We start from the raw sequence: 22103 nt of genomic DNA, 5'->3' as shown, positions 1-22103 counted from the left end.
AAACAAGTTGTTCTTAGTTAAAAAATTCATAAAATTTAAGTATGTAATATTTATATATTGTCAATTTATACTTAATTATTATGTAACCTATCATTCAATTTTTACTGAATGAATAATAATTAAATATTATATAGTATAGTAACAATCACTGTATTTATTTTTTCTCAAAAAGATAAGTTTAAAACAAAAAAAACATATATACTAGCAATATATGTAATTTGTATAGTTTTACTATATTATACATCATTTTTATTTAATAATTATTATATCTTAATAAAAATAATATAAAGGAGAATATGTATCCTTCAAAATTGTTCTTATTTAGAAGGTTACAGTTTAGTTGGTCTGTCTATATAAGAAGTGGTCACGCTCTTCTTCTTCTACTACTTCCAACTTCACGCCTTTCTCTCTTCTTCTACCTTTCATTCTTCTATTCTTCATCTTCCCATTACAACAACAATGTCTTCTGAACTTTGCTCTTTCCTCTTCCCTGCACTTTTATGTTCCACCACATTCTCACTCAATGCCTTCATCGCATTCCTTCTCCTCGTTGCTGTTTTCAGCTACTGGTTAGTTCCCGGTGGCCTAGCTTGGGCTCTAACGTCCAACAAAACAACCATTCCGGGACCTTCCGGTTTTCCGGTTGTTGGTCTTGTCTTCACCTTCACGGGGACCCTTACCCATAGGGTTCTCGCTAAGCTGGCTCATGTTTTTCATGCCAAGCCTTTAATGGCGTTCTCCATTGGCCTTACTCGCTTCATCATTTCCACAAATCCCGACACTGCCAAAGAGATTCTTAACAGTTCAGCTTTTGCGGATCGTCCCGTTAAGGAATCAGCTTATGAGCTTCTCTTTCACCGTGCAATGGGGTTTGCTCCTTTCGGTGAGTACTGGAGGAATTTGAGGAGAATCTCCGCCACCCATCTTTTCTCTCCCCGGAGGATCGCCGCGTCTGGGAATTTCCGTTTGAATATTGGGGGCAGAATGGTAAGCCAGATAAAGAATTTGATGCAAAATGACGGTGTCGTTGAAGTTAGGAAGGTTTTACATTTCGGGTCACTGAATAACGTTATGAAGATGGTTTTTGGGAGGACTTATGAATTTGGTGAAGGTGGTGATGGTAATGGGTGCGAGGTTGAGGAGTTGGTGAGAGAAGGTTACGATTTGCTTGGCGTGTTTAACTGGAGTGACCATTTTCCTCTCTGGGGTTTGCTTGATTTGCAAAGTGTGAGGAAAAGGTGCAGGAACTTGGTGGCTAAAGTGAACGTTTTTGTTGGCAGAATCATATTGGAGCATAGAATGAAAAGAGTTGGTGAAAACAAGACCGTGGATGAAGGCGATTTTGTTGATGTTTTACTGGATTTGGAGAAAGAGAACAAGCTGCAACACTCCGACATGGTCGCTGTTCTTTGGGTGAGCTTTTTCTCGTTATTTGTTTGCTTTTAGGTTAATTTTTAGTGCGGTACGTTTAACGTTTCACAACTGTTTCATTGGATTAATCATAACTGTTTCATTGGATTTAACTTTAGGCTACTTTTACCTCAGTCTTCATGCATGTTGCATTGGCTTCAATTTTTGCTCTAAAATTTATATCACAGTGACTTTAAACTCCTTTATATCAGTTAATAATATAGTTATTATCACGTCAATATTTTTTCACTCTGGTTTCTAGCACTCGCAGTTTTGATGGATATAGGACCGACGCTTCAAATTCGTTTTCCAAATATTGATTAAAGTCTAATTTTCTATTTTATCTTTTTATTTGTGCGATCAACCTTTACAACCAATTCCTACAATCTTTTTGTGTGAAGAAAGTTTTGAACAATGAGAGAATTTGGGTGATCCTCCATTCTTTATTCTGAGAGGAATTAAGATTGAATGTTGGTTGTACAATTAACCTTATTTTTTTTCTGATTTTCATAGTCGATCGTTCCTATATATGGCAACTATGTTCTCTTTTGTTTCTTGAATATAATGTTGCACACTATATATTCATTACCCTTTCCTATATTTCCTTGTATGGCAAATTTTAATTAATATCATATGTAATAATTAGATGTTTGTGATTTAACGCAATATTTGTTGCAGGAAATGATTTTTAGGGGCACAGATACCGTGGCTATTCTTCTTGAATGGATTGTTGCAAGAATGGTTTTGCACCCCAAGATTCAAGCCAAGGTTCATGCTGAAATTGACTCAGTTGTAGGTTTTGCTCGCACAGTGACCGATGCTGACATTCCCAATCTTCCATATCTTCGTGCCATAGTGAAAGAAACCTTAAGGATGCACCCACCAGGACCCCTTCTTTCATGGGCAAGGCTCGCAATCCATGACACCCAAATTGGCGACCACTTCATTCCAGCTGGAACAACTGCCATGGTGAACATGTGGGCCATAACTCATGACCATGAAATTTGGTCTGATCCACAAGAGTTTAAGCCAGAGCGTTTTCTTGAGCAAGATGTACCTAATATTATGGGGTCTGATCTCAGGCTTGCACCTTTTGGTGCTGGGAGAAGGGTCTGTCCTGGAAAAGCTATGGGGTTGGCAACTGTTGAACTTTGGCTTGCTATGTTGCTTCAAAGCTTTGAATGGGTGCCTAGTGATGATTGTGGTGTGGATTTGTCTGAGTGCTTGAAACTTTCTCTTGAGATGAAATCCTCTTTGCTCTCCAAGGCTATTGCTAGGCCTGTTAGCTTTTCATTCAAGAATTAACTTATTTGACTACAAATGTAGTATCTATCAATGAGGATAGAGAGTAGAAGTAGTAGTCATGTTTGGTTAGTTTACTTGTATTTCTTTTTTACATTATTATGGTTGATTTGGTTGGACAAGGTGTGATATTATCATGGAAATATGTGGAGTAAAAACTTGTTTATGTTTTAATTAAATTTTGCTTTCCTACATTATTTTAGTACTATGGTCACATTTTTCCGTTTTATGTTTTAACTCAGTGTTGTAGTCTTCATATTTTTGGTATTCAACGTAAGTAATGATATCATTTTTATCACCAAGTACTAAAATAGCTGCATGAGATTCCTTATCTTTTGGAGTCTATGATTTATATACATGGCCTTAACTTAACCACATAGAAATATTGTTTTCAAAGTTTCCTTGTACTACTGCGATCAGGAAAAAGCAATAATTGTTGTTTAACTTCTAGTCTGGTGAAACATTTGTGTTGAATGATCAATATTTTTGCCATCACCTTAACACATCATGTGAAGGAATCTAATGTAAACAATGGTTAATGAATACTTTGCTGGGATGAAAAAGAATATTCCATTATATTGTAACATGTCAAATAACATTTGTTTTGTTGAGTAGAAGTAGTTATCGAAGAGATCATGTCAACTTCACTTTGTGAAAAGCGATTTTATCCTTTCGGTCCTTTCTATTCGCATGAGATGAGTGTGGGAATTTATATATTGTGATTAATAAATATCATGATTTGAGTATCGAATGCATTCATCATGGCTTCATCATTTGTTCTGCACAGAATTGCTGCTTTTTTAACGTTAGGGTATGAAAGCCAAATAGCATGATGATCATAAGAATTTCACCTTTTTTCTCTAGTTTAATTGTGACCTTGCACCACATACTTTAAAATGATTGAGGAATAAGAACCTTAACAATTATATATGGACCCATATGATCTTTAACGAGATCCAATTCCTTCTTCATAATAAAATATAAAATATTTACCTCAAAAACTGTGCCTGCAAAAGCTTTGCCCCTTTCCCACCCATAAAGAAGATGCAACTAGAGTATTTGAATATCCAAACAAAATAATAACATCTATTTCTGCTATTTAAACCACTCAAGTTTAACATTTTTTTCTTAAGATTAATTATTTCTATCTCTCTTACTTTTTTAATATTTTATATTTATATACTTCTCTAAAAACCAAATAACAACTTAAACTTATAATAACTTAGTTGTCAAAATAACATCTTTATTATTAGCATATGCATCAAATGCAATTTGCTTTAGATATCCCTATTTAGTTTATGGTATTTTCTTTTGAGTGCACCCTCCTTTTCTTTTCTAACTGATTCTCTTTCTCTCTGCCACTTATTATTGTGAAGACCAGCAACCATCCATCATCAACATGTTACAGATCAATTCTCAACCTTTTTGATGACTTATGACTTTTAAGCTACCTATATGTGGTTGTATGTACTATATTCCTTAAAAAGGATTGTTAATTTTAATTATGTTATTCTAAAGTATATATATTGTAGTTTCTTATGAATTTACTGTACTGTTTTTTAGAACATATATAGTATTCAATACTTATATATAATCCTTGCAATAGATCCTATACTATAATTCCTTTATCGTGAGAATATAAATATATACAATATATGCTTAGAACTTACAAGCTATATACGATTCGTTAAATAAAAATGGGGTATAAAGTTAGGGCACAAACTAGTCAAACAAAGATGGATTAGTGCAAATACTATTCTACATCCATATTTTCTATGATTTATTTAATGAAAGCTTGGTTGGGCATATAAACTTGAGTTTCAAATAGATATGAAAATAAGCATTACGGCATTCAAATATCCGAGTGAATCCATAAGTAATTAGAAGTGCTTAATATCCAAATGATGACAATTCAATCACCTAATAAAAAAATTATAATAGGATACTTCCTTAACTAATAATAGTAGCTAACGTTTCTCATTTAATGATTATTAAATGAATTACTAGCTATCTTAAATCATTTTATTAGGATTATCTAAAACAAATTATCATTAAAATGAGTAATATAACATATATTTAAATTATTTTCAAGATTACGTAGTTCTTGAGACTACGTGATTCTGAGGATTATGTGACAAGCGATTTAAAAACTAATTTATAGCATGTCTCCTTTGTATAAGCATGTTGGATAAAACAATGAGCTATCATTAATGCATAACAAAAAAAACATCCTATGACTCATGACAATTGAAGAAAATTTAAAGTATGACTTTGATATTGTGTTAAAGTTTCACTTTATAAGCAATTAATATTGAAACAAATAGGCTAACACTTTTTTAAATCATTTCGAGACCATGAAACAAGTGACTTATTTCCAAATCTCTTCTACGTGAAAGTTAAGATACACCTATAAAGAAAGACCCCCTATTGGCATGAATTTATGAAGAGATTGTGTGGATGTAATTATGAGTAAGATTGTAGTTGAAATATAGCAAAATGAAGTGATAGTATATATACTTTAAATAGAAAATTACAATTTAAATCCTGTAATCAATTCGTATATAATTGTGATGCCTATCATTTCAAAAGCAAAAATTAAAGCAAAGAAACCAAATCAACAAAAGTAGAATTAAACATATGAATAGCCTATGGTTCTGAAAGCCCTAGGTGAAGCATATGAACGAATCATCATCCTCCACCACAAAATGTACCAATTAAACAACCCAAAAAAAGTACCAATTGGAAACTTTTCTATGTTAATTAAACCGTACTAATGAAGTGATTAAAAGAACCTAATTCTGAACCCCCTTTTCATTGCATGCGTCTTAAAAGCATACATGTGGCTGATATATTAATAATGTGTTACTATCATATTGACCTGTTGTATTCTTCTACAGCATATGCTTTAAAGAAAATACTAGATAGGAAAATCACTTGCTTCCTAATATGCTCTCATATATTAATGGACCACACAAAGATAACAGGACATTTTTAATTAAGTTGTAATATATAATCGGGCTACGATGATCTTATAATGACATCAAGTGATTATACAGTAGATTTGCTTGATCTTTTAATAAAGTGATTATCTTTTATTGTTGTGTGTTTAAAATGATTTTTTTTCTTAAGGTAATAAATATATTAATATTAATATGTTTGTAATTGCAAATCCGTGGTTTTTTCCTAATGTGGTAAATTTATTTGTTGTTATTATTTTATTGTTGTTGGTTCTCATCGGAATGTAGAAAGTTACTACGATAATAAATCACAATATCCACCACTTCCAAAACTTCAATTGTGTTAGTAATATTTATTGCATTATCTTAATTTGCATTTACAAAGGTATAGTTTCGTAAGCTAAAGTAATATATAATTGTAATGTTTACGATCACAAAGCCGGCTCAAGCACGAGGTTGCCAAAGCAAATGCTAGGCTCTAAAAAAATGCTCCAAAATTTTATATATTATGAATAATACAACAACTTAGTGTATGGGTCAATATATACATGGACAGAATTAGGTTATAATATATAAACCTTATTGATTGATAAATAATTGGTTTGTGAATCTTTTATAGGTTTTTTTTTTTTTGCCTCTTGTACTTCTAAAAACTATACTAACATTTATTTGATATAATATTTTAAATCGAGCTTATAGCGATCACCTAAGGTTTAAAGTGTATTATCTCATCATGACCTGTAAACTTTTTTCTCTATTATATTCATTTATAATTTGATATTGTCTAATATATCATATGATCTAAGGTAACATTCTTATCTATGTTTTACTTAATTTATTTTCTTGTTGACATTTTACCAAACTCACGAGGAAGTGCAGAAAGTGTGCATAATTAATGGGCCCAATTTTTTTACCTATATAACTAAATCTATCTCTAAATGACAAATATGTTTTTATTTTATTTTATTTTTAAATTTATTGTTTTTTTCAATTATTATTAATCACCATACTTGTTTTAATGATCATTATTTTATATCATCATATAATTGACATGTAATTAAAATAAGGATATTACTTGAGTGAGAAAAGTATAAAATCATTTAACGTTCATCAAGAAGATATCCTAAAAATACTAGACTCGAGTTGAAAAGAAAGTATATCTTACATTCTCATTTTTTATATGAAATTTCTTGTGGTTAAACTTTATTATAAAAATTATAATCTTTTAATTTATATTGTACACTCATTTTTATTTCACTATCACACTTTCATAAACCATTAACATTGTTTTAACATTGACATGTAAGTTTGGTATAGTTAAATGAGGGGTTAAATGTTTTTTGTCGTACCTAACCTATAAAATTTATAGACCAAAAGTATATTTTACATGCCAACATTAGGATTGACTCACCAGTTGAATTGAAGGTTTAATTTTAATAAGTATGACAAAAATTTTTTTTATATATTATACAAAAAGCATTTAAAAAAATAGTTTTATCATGTATGTTAAACAAAAGTAACTAGGATGATTTTTTTGATAAAATAACTAGGATGGTTTAATAAATTTGAATTAAAAAAGTCAAAATAATTAATTTCAAATTAAATAACCTCGCTTTAAACTTTGCTATAGGCCTAGGTATGATTTGGGTTGTCTTACCCAAATCTTCGCTTTAAGTAAGTAATATAAAAATGTCACATTTTGTTTTTAAAAAATTTCTGTTTAGTTATGTATTAATTTTTAATTGGTGGAGACAGAGAATTATGACATAGTTTAAGACAGACGATCCATATTCGTCTTCTATGACCCATGATAAACAATAAAGGTAATACATAACTCCATCTATAGCCATATCCCATACAAGTAGAATCCTACAAAACATGCAAATAACAACAATAAGCTTATCATACTTTTGTTTCTACCGCAAATCTTACTTCACAAATTATATTTTACATAATCACATACAACAATAAAAGTTTCATTTTTTTCATATTTTATATATCTTCGTTTGTTTATTGGATTATGATAGAGCTGAGATGGGAGAAAAAATGGGAGTGAGTTTGAATGAGTTGAAACTGAAGAAAATACAGGATTTGAGCCCAACAAGTTGAAATAGGCATTAAGCCTTTAAGCCCGACATAAAACCGAACGTGAAAAGTGAAATGGGCTAAGCCCAATCGAAATAGCCATTGGCACGTTCAGATTTTAGTGGTTGTTGATCTTCATGTTGTGCAGAGTCTCAGAAATCTCCAAAACCCTAATGATGCCGCCATTACCGTCTCTGCAACTTCGAAGACTCTTGCTTCGTTCCTTACGCTCCACTTCGTTATCGTTCATCTCTTCTTCTCATATTCAATCAACTCCTCTTTTTCCCAAATTACCATCTTCTACTCTTTCATCCCCAAATTTTCTCAATTCACCTTCATTCTTCACAACCCTTCATTTCTCTTCCCAAACCCTACCCGATGAATCTGATCCAATTGTGCGGTCCCTCTCCTCTGCACTTCTCAACGATCCTGATTCTGATCCTGTCTCTGTCTCTCAGCGTCTTCATCTCAGCTTCTCTCACATTACCCCAACCTCTGATTTGGTACTGCAAACCCTAAATCTCTCCCCCGATGCTGGACGCACTGTTTTAGGGTTCCACCTGTGGCTCTTTTCCAATCCCAAATTCACTTACACCGATGAAACTCTCTCCTTCTTCGTTGATTACTTCGGCCGCCGTAAGGATTTTAAGGTCATTCATGAACTTCTTGCTGGCGAAAATGCTCGATCCGTTGCCGGGCCTAAAACCCTATTCTCCGCGATCGACCGGATTGTTCGAGGGGATCGAGCCAGTCGCGCTGTTCAATTTTTTGAGAAAATGGAAAGTGATTACGGTTTGAAGCGTGATCGTGATTCATTGAAGGTGGTGGTTGAGAAGCTAAGTGAAAAGGGGTTTGCGAGTCATGCTGAGAAACTGGTGAAGGATTTGGCTAATGAGTTCTTTCCGGATCAATCAATGTGTGATATGTTGATCAAAGGTTGGTGTGTTGATGGGGATCTTAGAGAAGCTCGTAGGCTCGCAGGTGAGATGTATCGTGGAGGGTTTGAGCTTGGTGTTGATGCTTATAACGCAATGCTTGATTGTGTGTGCAAGCTATCTCGCAAAAAGCTTCCCTTCCAGCTTCAATCGGAGGCGGAGAAGGTCCTTGTTGACATGGACTATCATGGGGTTCCAAGGAATGTTGAGACATTCAATGTGTTGATAACGAATTTGTGTAAGGTTAGGAAAACAGAGGATGCTTTGAAATTGTTCAATAGGATGGGGGAGTGGGGTTGTTATCCCAATGAAACCACATTTCTTGTGTTGATTAGGAGTTTGTATCAGGCCGCGAGGTTGGAAGAAGGGGATGAAATGATAGATAGGATGAGATCTGCTGGGTTCGGCAAAGTGCTTGATAAGACGGCTTACTATGAGTTCCTCAAGATTTTGTGTGGCATTGAGAGAGTTGATCATGCTTTGAGTGTCTTTGCAAAGATGAAGGCTGATGGTTGTGAACCTGGGGTTAAGACTTATGACTTGTTGATGGGGAAATTGGGTGCCCAGAATCGTGTTGATAAGGCTAATGCTCTCTTCAATGAAGCGAAGAATAGAGGAGTGCCTGTCACACCCAAAGACTATCCTATTGATCCTAGGTTCTTGAAGAAGGCCAAGGATGCCAAGGGGGAGAAGAAGGTGAAGAAGAGGGAAACTTTGCCTGAGAAAATGGCTAGGAAGAGAAGTCGGCTGAAACAGATTCGGTTGAGTTTTGTGAAGAAGCCTAAGCGAATGATGGGTGGGCGTGGCTGATCTCATATTTTTTTACTGTTAGTATGCCATTGGTTTATCAATGGTTTTGCAACATTGAACTTATTGTTTTCTTTATTTTATTAACATATTCTGAATTAAATTCTTGTTTGAAACCGGTTTCTTGCTTGGAAATACAAGCATTCATTGGATCCTCTTTGTTAGAACTTAGAAGTGCCTTATGCCAGCACTTGCTGTTGAGCCCATAATAGATGTGGTATTGCCTTATGCCACCTGCCCTGTTTTTCTATCCAAGTTTGTCTTTTCACATTTAAGATTTCAAGAGAAGGCCTAATAGGATAAAGCCCTGTTATTGTATTTCATAGCATGTAATTGTCCTAATTCCTACTTAAATTGTGTTGGATCTACTTGTTATCATGCCTTCATGACAGTGTCTGATTTAAATGACTCAAGTACATAACTTCATTCATACCCTCCCAGAATCAGTGTTTGATGGAGCTGTTTTACGTGCATAGGATTTTATGGCTGTAATATGTGGATTAAATATTCAAATTGGAATTCTGAAATTGAATGCACACAAGGACACTGTAGTGGATGCTCTAACATACTAATGTTATAACATGTAGCTTGTGCTCATTCTAGCTCAAATTTTTAGTTATTAATTTGCTATATCATGACAATGTCTGGTTCATATGGCTCCACTTTATAATTTCCTGTGCTCTCAGAATGTGCTTAATTCTCGTAACTTAGTTACATCTGAATTTGAACACAAAACAGTTACATCAAGAATGACATGCAAACTCCCGAAGCTCGGTAGATAAAAAACTGAAAATTGAATATCGATAATGGTTATTATCTTTTTATGTGGTAAGTTCAGTTTATTTGGACTGCGATAATGAATAACTTAGTATCACGGCGGTGTTAAATATTTTGAGGACATTGCAAAAGACCTACACTAAATCCCATTCAAATGAGAATGGGTAGTCATAAAATTAAACATATTTTGAATCTTTTTTAGGAAAAAATGCATAAAGTCCTTGTATACTTTGTTTCCCATAAACTATCTTTTTAATATAATAACTTCTTAAACTTTGAGTTGGTGAAATTAGTTCTTTAGTAAATATATTGTTAAAATATTAGCAGATCTACAAAGAAATTGTTATTATCAAACTTACAATAATAGTAATGCATGTATGTTAGCCATCATTGGTAAGTAAAATATAAAATTAATTGAGAAGATGATAAGTAAATTTAAGAGGTAAAATTGGTTAATGTAGAAATATTGATATAAAATAATGAAGATTTAAACTTCAGTTGAAAATAAAATGCACGATAATAGATTTTGTTGTTATTAATTTAACTATATACTTATGTATGCACCATTTTTACCCTTTCATCTTATTGTTTTTTATATTTAAAATTATATTATTAAAGCCAAGAAGTTCAAAGGGAACATTCCACATGACCACATTGTTGTAAGAAGGACCCAACAACTAACTAAATCACTTGCCAAGTGACGAGAAAAACACCACTCAGGCCCAATCTTATTTCATAAGCTTTTCCACTTACAAATGGGGAAGAAGCCAATATTACTTTCAAAAATAATATCGCCGTTGCCGGGGATCGAACCCGGGTCACCCGCGTGACAGGCGGGAATACTTACCACTATACTACAACGACCTTGTTGTTTGTATTTCTTCATATATTTTATCTATTTAATACATTAAATACTTTTCATTCCCTTTAAGAAGCTTGTCAGGCTGGGATATTTCATAAATAATTTTAAAATCTGTGCATTGGTAAAGTTTTTTACACTGTCAACACGTCATTCACCATTGATTTGTATTACTTTTGTTTGAGAGTCAATGGTATTTAATAAATCAACGATGGATGATTGACTGATAATGTAAAAAACATTTATATTTTCAGTGTATACATATTAAATTTTTCATAAATACTATTCATTTAATACCTTTGTTAAAAAGTTGTGAAAGACGTCCTATTTTCCTTAACATCTTAGAAGAATTTCAATCATATATACTCTATTTTTCGTCTTTACCATCATATAAGATAATATACTTTTCATTAATTTGCACATACCTAGTTATTTTTCAAGATTCTTTACAAAACATTACAAGATTGAAATATTACTATTATTTATATTGCCCATCAAGTAATAGTTTCCATGACAACAAAAAATAAATATAATCAATTTTTTTAATAAGGACAAATAGAGAGAGAAAAGATAATAACTATTACATAGAAAATGTAAAATATACTATACTTTAACCGTTATCGTTAATTTTTAAGTTCTTCACTTGTGTGATTTGGTGACCTTAGCTTTCAAAATGGGGTAATCCAAGCCCCACTTAACTTTGTGACAATATCCTGATATTGAATGTGAGAGAACGATGAATCCAAAACTATTAAACAATGACACTGTTTCTGTGTGGGAAGTTCTATTCCGATTTATAATTACGGGTACGAAAGTTGTTATTGTGAATATGATTTCTTTTATCTTGTCAAAATCGTGTCAATTTCTTGTCTCTCCAAGTCAATAAGTCCCAAGCACCGATCAATATCGAAATAATTGTCATGGCTAGCATTAATATATTAGTTTATTATCGTAATTAATAATTAATGGGCATTTCAATATCATATATGATTGTTTTTTTTTGTTTTCCACAAGTATCTAGTGCTGGAAGCAATCCTATCCGAGCCGGGAATATTGATAGGTACGTGGGGCTAACTCTCTCAACGGATATTTTTTTCATCCACAAGACTCGAACCCAAGTTCTTGCTTAAGGGGAATCAATCATGTACCACTTGAACCAACGCCTATTGGTCGTGTAAAATTGCTTTGCAAAGCAATGATATTATTCCACCTGAATGAATGGTGACTAAAATTACATCTAACTCTCTCAAAAAGAATAAGTTTATAATGAAAATAATTATGTTAAAGATAAGTAGAGGTGGAGTGATTTTTCCCTAAAATCTGGATATGCAAATACGATATCCTTCCTCGAAATTAAATCACTACAACGAACGAAAATTACAAAGGTGGACAGAAGGCCAAATAAAAAATGAATAAAGCATTAAGAAATATAAAAAGCACGTGTTTTTAATGCTATATTGATATGTTTGCCTTTTTTTATTACACGTGGTCTTAATGTCATGTTAGTCAATCTTGTAATGGTGAATTCCGAACCCGGTTTGGATAAAGGGACTCTAAAAAGGGAAAACGAGAGAACTACTCTTTGCCCTCATCTTTTGCTGAAGGGTCCTTAAGCTGGTAATAGAGAATTTCAGTGTAGATATTTATAGCCAATTGGAGCAACATATCCATCTTAAATATAAATTCATTAGATTGTTTCACAAGCTTAGGTTTCCATATAAAGGAATGTTTCACGATGATGTAGCCTTGTGAAAAACATTAGTCATTTTTTATTACCAAATTAATAGAGATTTGACACATTGTTCGTTCATACTTTGTGAGATTTCCTTAAACAAGAGATAATTAATGCGTTCTTTGTTGAGGATATGTCTCATTTACTAGCCAAACAAACAATTCATTATTTATAATGTGTGACAAAAACTATAGAGCCAGAATGCCACTTTTAAGTAGGCAAAGATCATTAATTAAGAATATAATAGGTACCATACTCTCCTTAAAAAAATATGTTTAATTTAAAGTAGAAAAAAAGAATAGGTACTATAATGTTTTAATCAACCCTTTGATTCTATCCTTCATGGTGTAAACCAAGAAATAAATAAAAAGGGTTATTAGTTTCACTACTTTGTACTTTGTCAAAGACTAGAATGCAATATCAACATCAACTATTTCTTCACGTGCAACACGAAGAAGTTGAATGCAGATGCATTGATTGAGCATAAATAGCATGACCTACTCACAAAAACCTATTGCCTTGGCAAGTTGATGATAATTCTCTGCAACAATATAATTGAGTGCACGTAATGGTATTAATTTGCTCCACATAAAATAAAACTATTGAGAGGAAGAAAAGAACCATTCATTTGAACTAAGTACATTCGTTTTATATGCAGCATGGCTACCATAGCCATCAACACTGTGGCATTCTTCAATTTGAACAATGATCACATTCATAGTGTTCATAAATTGGCCATGAGACCTAGCTAGAACCTAGAAGGATAATGACAACAAACGAATATAGCCGTAAATATCTGAGTCAGTCATAAATTAGACAGTGATAAGTGATAAAAAGTACTCACAAGTCACAACACAAGCATTATATATCTTTCTTATTGGATGGAAATTCTGCTTCATTAGCTGTAGTAGGGGACCCCAGTTATGAATGTTGTAGTCTTGTAGATTATGATTGATGTACTCCAATAGAAACATCCCAATTTGGTTCCTTGTCTTATTAGGGTTAAGATGCTTTCAAGTAGTATTGAGTGTACTACTATTGTGAGTCTAACTCATCTTGAGTATTATATTATGTAGGAGTGGATTATAAGTGAAAATGAGAATTATAATTTATTTTGTTAAAAATAAGTTAAAATAAAGGTCCTTAAATTTTTATTTTTGTCACAGCACAATATCAATGAAAATCTGGGTTCAAAGGCTAACCAGATTTTCATTTAGGATCGGATTACCTTTATGTCTATGATCGAATCTGAATTCAAAAAATGATCTAACCAACATTTAGGATCAAGTGAGAGACAAACATTTATCTGAACCGACCCGACTTATGCTCACCCATACTACCAAGCAAGATATGGATTGCACTATGAAATAGAAGCATTCTTTTTTCCTAATCTACTAAATATCCCTTTTAATTCTAAGAGTATAATATTTATATATTATTATATATAATTAGTGTATCATATATCATTCATTTATATTAATATAGTATAAAATACTTACACTGTATAAAATATTCTCTCTAATTTTAAACTTAAGAACAAACATATTTTTAGAAATAATTTCTCGGGTATAGTATTTAAAATGTAAAAAATATATTTATAACTAAGTTTCCCAATCCAAAATCCATATGATGTTTAGTGGGGATGCAACTAGCAAAACTTTATCTGAACTTGAAAGCATATCCCACCGCGTCATTATCAGGTTAAAGTAGATCAAATATGACATATTATCTGTATCAAATTCAAACTTCTCTTATAGTTGGAGTTATATTTATCTCTAATTTATTTCAATTTTTGTCATATGTATCTTAAAACTTTATTTAAAGACCAAACAACAATTAATAATTATTACACATAGATAGTTAAAATAGTATTTTTTTTTTCACTAGTTGTTTATATTAAACTAATAAAACAGAATACACATGAATTAATTAGAACAACTTCTTTGTAATCCCTTGACTGAAAATAGTTATGTATTTTCCTTTCCTATTTTGCCATCATGATAGGCCACCATATAACTCCATAAGATGAATCTGAACTTCAAAGCATGAGTTTTGGATTTGGATTTACCGGCTACACCAATCTGAATAATTAGATGAAAATTGCATAATTTAGATTTTGGTTACAAAAAACCATAATCTAAGATTTAAACAGTCAAATCTTAATCCATGAAATCAAATTTATTAGTTACCAAAATCACCATTTGGTAAAGTCAACTGATATGGACTTTGTGGTTAAGATTTGCAATGCACCGACACAACTTTACTTGTACAGACTTGGAATTTCTTTACCTCACGAGCCCATTCACGGGATACATTAGACATTTCATTTTTAATAATTAATCTCTATTCCATTTTTCTATGGCTAATTCATTACCATAAGATTTTGACAAATATATATTAGACCAATATTGAATTAATGTATTAAGTTAACAGCATATACGTGGTAATATTTGATTTGTTAAGAATAGAGATAATGAGTTATTTTAGTATAGATAATTTATGTTCCATTTTTAATTGGTTTAGTTTTGATTCTAGTAACTAAAGTTCAACCAATTTTCTTTTTATTCGCTGTTTTGCTTGTTTAAATAAGGTTTTCGTCCTTATAAATAGAGTGGATTTTGGTGATTACTTCCTATAAGTTTTTCATACCATTTTAGTCCCCAAAAATTTAAGATTTCAGTATCCATCCCTCTATCCAAAATGTATATTGTTGATAATATCATCTTCACCCCATTGTAACCAACCACACTAATCAATGCCATAGATATTATTAGTAAAAGACATAGGCTTAATTGATACATGTTTGATTTGAGAGAATATTTAGCCTTTTAATATCGACCATGATTGATATTTGAGATTTTTTAAGGAAAAAATGTATTTTTTCATCTTCATAGAAATATTATTACAAGTTTAATATTTATGCACAAATTTATGCTATGTCCTTACATAATCCATCATTCATTTTTTTTAAATTCAATAATAATCAAATATAAATGATAAATAAAATGAAAGTATATAAAACTCATACACTATCAATAATTTATATTACAAATTTTTTATTAATTTACGAGTAGAATGGTCACAATGTTTTAGGCATTTATCACACCACTATATGCTAAATCACTATTTATCAAATCCTTACTTCATAAATACTTCACACAAAAATTCAATTTATTCATAGTGCATTATTTTATACATCTACCATTCATGTACTATTTAGTGTCATGTCATCATTTACCACAAACCTTTGGTTTATTAGCTGCTTTGATATTGTGACGTGTTCAATGGCACAGTACTTTGTTTCTTGATACGACACAGCCGTTAGTAAGGTACGATGCTGTTTCCTGTGTAAGTTATTGTAACCTGCCCATTTAAAAGTCGACACGTTGCATCTTCCAGTGACTTCATAAAGTAACAATTGTAAGATGGGAGAGGTAAGTGCTTCAGAAAAACAAAAGAAAATATAATTTCTAACGACAAATCTATCTTCTTGATTATAATAAAATTATATTTTTGTTACTATAAACAAGTATAGAAAACATGCAACTCCATTAATAGAGAGAATCTCTGTTCTTTTAAGATGCCTTCATTCAATACTTGTCAGCATCTCATTGCAAGAACCACTGGTCTCATTACTGTTCCGGGCAAATCCATTCAATCACTGTATACACCTGTATATGTTATTATACAGGAATTTTTTACTTTACTCCTCTATTTTTTTTTTACTTAAGGGGTTTCTGTTTTTTATTTATTTGGAATTTGAAAGAGGTTGAACTTGTTTATGGCTATGTTCAGCTGGTTGATGGTGATGAACTTATCATTTTTTTTGCGTGAATTACAAAAATTGAGAAGGAAAGCAGATGAAGATGGACTAGAGGTAACGAAGATGAGCGAATTAATTGATTTTTTTATATATAAACAGTGGACAAAATAAATTAATATAAAGATAAATGTCCAAAATAAATATTAAAAATAAAATAAATGACCACAAGTACAGTTAAATTTAACATGTCTAAAAAACATTATTTTTATCATGTATATATACATGATAAAAATAACGGAAAATTACCAAGCTATAATAATGTACATATATCTAACTCTTTTATGTTGATGTTCATGCTGAAGAATGTGGACATAACCTAATAAGTTCTACCTACATATTTCTTATCAAGAATAAACAATGTTCAAAGAAATAGTAATTAAACAGTACAATACAAACATTTAGCCGCAATGTTCAGGTGTTGTAGTTGATTTTGTTTCAGGCATGGTGTAGTTAATATGATAGATGATGCAGTACTTGTAATGTGAAAAGAAGGTATAGAATTAGATATGCCTTTTCTTTGCTACTTAATTTGGGTAACCTAGTTAGCTTGTATGGTATTAGCAATGGACAAATTAAGAATTATTTTTGGGGTGAGGTACAAAATCTCCTTTGAGAAAGTGAGAAACTATATATGTCAAATTATAAGTTTTTCCCCTTTTTTCGTTAAGCTGTTTAAGTATTTTTTGCTATATTATTACCGTACCAATTGAAAAGTAAACATAAGGTAACCCCTTTTCCAGGGTTTCCACTTTTATTTCTAATGTGGCATTTTGGTTTTATCCGTTTTGGTACCCTAAACAAAGAGGGCATTTAAGAAAGCATTCTCATTTCTTACCCAATACAGGAAAGATAGGTCCAGAGAGTGTGTGAGGGTGTGTCTGTGTTATTTTAAAGAGAAAGAAAGGAACAAAAAAAATGGGAAGAGGGAGGGTTGAACTGAAGAGGATTGAGAACAAAATCAATAGGCAAGTCACATTTGCCAAGAGAAGAAATGGTTTACTCAAGAAGGCGTATGAACTTTCAGTCCTTTGTGATGCTGAGGTTGCTCTCATCATCTTCTCCAATCGTGGAAAACTCTATGAGTTCAGCAGCACCTCCTGGTATATATAAATTAAGTTAACATGGTTTCTTTTCTGTTACTGTTTTTATTGTGTCTTGTGTTTGTATATGTGTTTGCATCAGTGAAAGCTCATGTATGTAATGCCATGTTTTTTGTGCTTAAATGTTTCTATTTGTTGACTTTTAGTGTGCAAAATCTATGCTTTTCCTCAACAGAGCTCTTTATGTTGATTGATTTACATACACTACATATTGCATACATATGAGTTTTCAGCAACTTACAAAAGCAAGAAAAAAAAGTTATTTTTGTTCCCAGAATTGTGTGACACGTGTTAACTTCTGGTATTTCTACTTCGTTTGGTTTCCACAATATATATGTATGACACATTAAATTATCATATTTTTCTATCCCTTCATGTAAAGATCTGAAACTCTCATCTTTACATCTTTTGAGGAACGAAGATCAAATAGGGAATCTCTTCTAGTTTTTGCACAAAAAATAAGTTTTACTCCTCTATTTTAAGATGGGTGATAATGAGCTAGGGTAAATACCAATAGAGCATCATAATAAAAAACAAACATATCTATAATATCTGACTGCACTGTATTAAAAATAGCAGCATTATGCTTAAGCCAAATACTCCAAGTTACAACAAGACAAATCATTAAATCATACCTTCTCATATTCACATCTAACCATCTACAAATCAAGTCAAAGTACATGACTTGCAACAATTAATAAAAAAAGAAAAAATATGTATAAATGAATAGTTTAAGAATTTTTACATTTGACTTATTGAATAATTTACTAATAATATATAATAAAAAAAAGTTTACACTACAAACATTTCGTTCATAAATAAATGAAAGGTATTGTCATTATCAAGATATAATGTCATTATCTTGAATATTAATAGGATCATAGGCCCCCACGAGTAGAGAGGATCCACACAACAACATTTACCTCCATTTCTCTACCAATGACAAATTAGACATTTTTAATTTTTGATCCCAAAAAATATTAAACCACGGTCTACACATTCTCAACACTTATAGAATCAACACCCCATTCTCAAAATTTGACTTAATTTATAAATTTGCTTTACTAGGGTTATTTCTGTTGGTAAAGCAAATAAAGAACTAGCCCTAATAACCATATCAACTTTAAAAAAATCATTTTCATCCGATTAGATATTGATCGACCACTAATTAACAACAACCAGGTTTTACTGTTATGATTTGGTGTCAGAGATGGGATGTTTGATGTGCTAACCTGTTACTTTACTATAGGAGAGAGAGAAAAGAAGAAAGGGTTTGTCCTCTACCTTTTAATAAGCCTGCAAATCAACACCAATCTTAAAAAACCGTTGTGGAATAGCTGGTTTGATCTGCAACAAATAAAACATTGTTCTACCTTTGCAGGCACAAATATATTTCTTCATTGTATTTGCTTAATAACTTATAATGATGTAGTTTTTCGGAAGGTTAATAAGACTAAAACATTGTTTAGAGAAGAAATGGAGGAAATCTTAATATCTATCTTATACTTTTATGTTTTGTAATCATTTCTTGTTATGAAAATATTTTTAATCTCGGGCTTTATAACTTTGGTTAACGATAACATAAAGCCATTTTCAAAGTGTCATATACAAGGACCATTCATGAGTACAATTTTCAGTTTTTATTTGGATGTGAATGCTTTTACATTTTTTGTTTTGTATAAGACTTTCGTTCCTATAATTTTATGATGATAAAAATATTACTAAATTTGTATATAATTGTATAACTAAAGTATTTTTTTCCCAACTCAAATCGTTTGATTAATAAGAATATTTTGGAAACACATTCATTTATTTTACATCAAATTTAAAAAAGGTCCTATAAATAGTACCAAAATAAAACCGATAAAGGTTTATAGAAATAACCAAAGAGTATATATTAGTAATAATTATTAGGTCAACAAAAAGTTACTGACCAATGGATCATTAGGGTCTCCCACAGATGTAAACTAAGAAAGGTTAAATCGATGATACTAGAGTGGACTATCAAGATTTATAGAGAAAATACTGTGATGCTATATAACATAATAATGTGGCCTTTTTAAGTCAGAATTCAGTATGTTTTTAGTCAGAGTTCAAACTTCAAAAGTGTGCATTGATATAACGTGAAATAGTAATAGAATAAAAAATCGACCCTTAATTCAATCTAAAGTACTCAGTGATATTCTCATTTTACAAATCAATGATCTCATATATTTTGATGGAATTTTTGACTTGTATGTCACAGCATGATGAAAACACTGGAGAAGTACCAGAAGTACAGTTACAGTGCACTAGAGACCAACCGATCGATTAATGACACTCAGGTAATTCTTCAGTTACTGTGACAAACAATTCATTCTCTTAAAATAGGTTACAAATACTTCTTTAATTCAGGAAAGAACATATTTAGCTTGATTTCAATACCAAATTTGTTTCGTGGAAGTTTTGTACTGTTATTTAGCAAATTGGGTTTATCTTTGTTTACTAACCATGCTATGCAAATTAAAGTAACTACTTTGTAACATCTATGCAAGTGTCTAATAACAAATAACTCGCACTTGGCAGACCAACTATCAAGAATATGTTAGACTAAAAGCAAACGTCGAAGTGCTTCAACGTTCACAGAGGTAATTAACTTAAAATTGTACCAGGCTAATAACTAAGTTTTTAATGTTAGTTTGAATTTTGTTTAACATTAAGTTTCATTAATGTTTGGTGTCAATGATCTAAAATGTTGTAGGAACCTGCTCGGGGAAGATCTTGCCCAAATGAACACAAGTGAGCTGGAGCAGCTTGAGAATCAACTGGAGGCAGCACTGAGGAATATTAGGTCAACAAAGGTGTAAATTAGTCTAGTAATCAGATCATTGTTTTTTATTTATGATCACAGTGCAATTGCAAAGTATACATTTGTAGCATTTACCTCAATCATAATAGTACAGTTACATCAAATGATATAGTATGCAATTTGATAGCATACTAATTCTAATGTTCCTGTTCAACTAGCTAATAAGTGATACACTGCAAGAAAAAGGAGGAGGTTATTTTTGGGGTATTTTGAATGCATATGGTCGTTAAACTTGTAAATCTTTTGACTTGGATTAATGTATGTTATTTCTCTTTGCTAATGCTTTCACATCTCTTAAAGTATATAATATCTTGGATAGATTTTAACTTCTATTTCTACATTTTCAGACTCAATTCATGCTTGGCCAGCTCGCTGATCTTCACAACCGGGTATGAAACACATCTTGTTCTTTTGTTTACTAGTAGACTCCAACATCTTCCTATCCTTTAAATTGATACAAACCAATTCTGTGCAGGAAACAGTGCTTGTTGAAACTAATAACGCGTTAAGGAGTAAGGTAACAATTAATTATTTCAACCCCTCTACCTTAATTTTCGAACTCCTAAATAGACCACAACAGAAAATAAGAATAATTTTCCCATAAAAATATTACGCTTAGGAACTAGTAAGCTAAGTTGTAAGGTAAATTTATGTTATATTCTATAATCTCTCTTGATAACTGATATGTTTCTGATCAAAATTCTCTATATATGTTGAAACAGTTGGAAGAAACTAATAACTCACAAGTTCCAGCGGCACCATCATTGGAAGCTGGAGGGTCAAACATCCATTACACTCGATTTCCTCCTCATTCAGAAGGGTTTTTCCAGCCTCTGCGAGTTAACCCCAGCTTGCAAATTGGGTAAAGTTTTTTTCTTTCTTAAGAAACCTAAACTCTTTTGAACAAAAACTTATCAAATTTTTTTTATTGTTTTTTCCTCGTTTCATCTACATATAGTGCTCTAGCTACATAGTAAATGTTTTATTCATTACAGATATAGCACAACGGGTGCTGATGATGTAAACGTTGGTGCTTCATCCCTAAATATGCGTGGATTTGTCTCTGGGTGGATGCTTTGACGAAATATCTTAATAGTGTGTGGAGCAAATCCTCGGTTTATTTTGTATTGAACATTATTTATCAATGCTTAAATTAATAAAGTTGTTTGTAGTGTGTCATCATAAAAATATTTGAACCTACAATGTCTTACAATTATATGGAAACTAAAGCATGTTAGCATCATTGCTCGAGAAATTATAGACTTGGGATGAATGAGTTCAACTCAAATTGAGACCTCTAATGACAAGGGAAGGACTTGGTTTCCCTTCATCAATGTTTCATGTTTTTATTTTATTTTGTTATCAAAATATTCACTTGACTGAATTGATACGAGAGGAATCTCCATGAACTGCTTAGGAAGTGAATCTTTTCTATTATGTTTTTATTACATACACATGGTTTATTTGT

At 31.7% G+C, this 22103-nt stretch overlaps 3 protein-coding genes and 1 non-coding gene across 4 annotated transcripts; 3 read left to right on the top strand and 1 right to left on the bottom strand.

Annotated features, from left to right (window-relative positions):
* On the top strand, window positions 383-2881 carry LOC109361627 (cytochrome P450 78A5-like). Its single transcript, XM_019607137.1, has 2 exons — window positions 383-1413; window positions 2089-2881. The coding sequence occupies exons 1-2, from the start codon at window positions 460-462 to the stop codon at window positions 2713-2715; spliced, it is 1581 nt and encodes a 526-aa protein (XP_019462682.1). The 5' UTR covers window positions 383-459; the 3' UTR covers window positions 2716-2881.
* Window positions 7914-9683, top strand: LOC109362711 (pentatricopeptide repeat-containing protein PNM1, mitochondrial). Its single transcript, XM_019608700.1, has one exon. The coding sequence runs from the start codon at window positions 7928-7930 to the stop codon at window positions 9497-9499; it is 1572 nt and encodes a 523-aa protein (XP_019464245.1). The 5' UTR covers window positions 7914-7927; the 3' UTR covers window positions 9500-9683.
* TRNAD-GUC lies at window positions 11066-11137 on the bottom strand. Its single transcript has one exon. It is a non-coding gene; the product is annotated as a tRNA-Asp (tRNA).
* LOC109361656 (MADS-box protein CMB1-like) lies at window positions 17423-21817 on the top strand. Its single transcript, XM_019607175.1, has 8 exons — window positions 17423-17787; window positions 20033-20111; window positions 20353-20414; window positions 20528-20627; window positions 20983-21024; window positions 21111-21152; window positions 21358-21497; window positions 21631-21817. The coding sequence occupies exons 1-8, from the start codon at window positions 17603-17605 to the stop codon at window positions 21713-21715; spliced, it is 735 nt and encodes a 244-aa protein (XP_019462720.1). The 5' UTR covers window positions 17423-17602; the 3' UTR covers window positions 21716-21817.

This window comes from Lupinus angustifolius, chromosome LG12 (assembly GCF_001865875.1).
Source record: "Lupinus angustifolius cultivar Tanjil chromosome LG12, LupAngTanjil_v1.0, whole genome shotgun sequence".
Classification (NCBI taxonomy): Eukaryota; Viridiplantae; Streptophyta; class Magnoliopsida; order Fabales; family Fabaceae; genus Lupinus; species Lupinus angustifolius.
Note: the sequence above shows the minus strand (reverse complement) of the source record. Positions and strands in the feature narration are given on the sequence as shown.

Bases quoted from the DNA above. Each gene is read 5' to 3' on its own strand.
- LOC109361627 (XM_019607137.1), top strand. From the start codon at position 460: ATGTCTTCTGAACTTTGCTCTTTCCTCTTCCCTGCACTTTTATGTTCC. The intron at 1,414-2,088 runs GTGAGCTTTTTC...TATTTGTTGCAG, and splicing joins ACATGGTCGCTGTTCTTTGG to GAAATGATTTTTAGGGGCAC.
- LOC109362711 (XM_019608700.1), top strand. From the start codon at position 7,928: ATGATGCCGCCATTACCGTCTCTGCAACTTCGAAGACTCTTGCTTCGT.
- LOC109361656 (XM_019607175.1), top strand. From the start codon at position 17,603: ATGGGAAGAGGGAGGGTTGAACTGAAGAGGATTGAGAACAAAATCAAT. The intron at 20,628-20,982 runs GTGTAAATTAGT...CTACATTTTCAG, and splicing joins GGAATATTAGGTCAACAAAG to ACTCAATTCATGCTTGGCCA. The intron at 21,153-21,357 runs GTAACAATTAAT...ATGTTGAAACAG, and splicing joins ATAACGCGTTAAGGAGTAAG to TTGGAAGAAACTAATAACTC.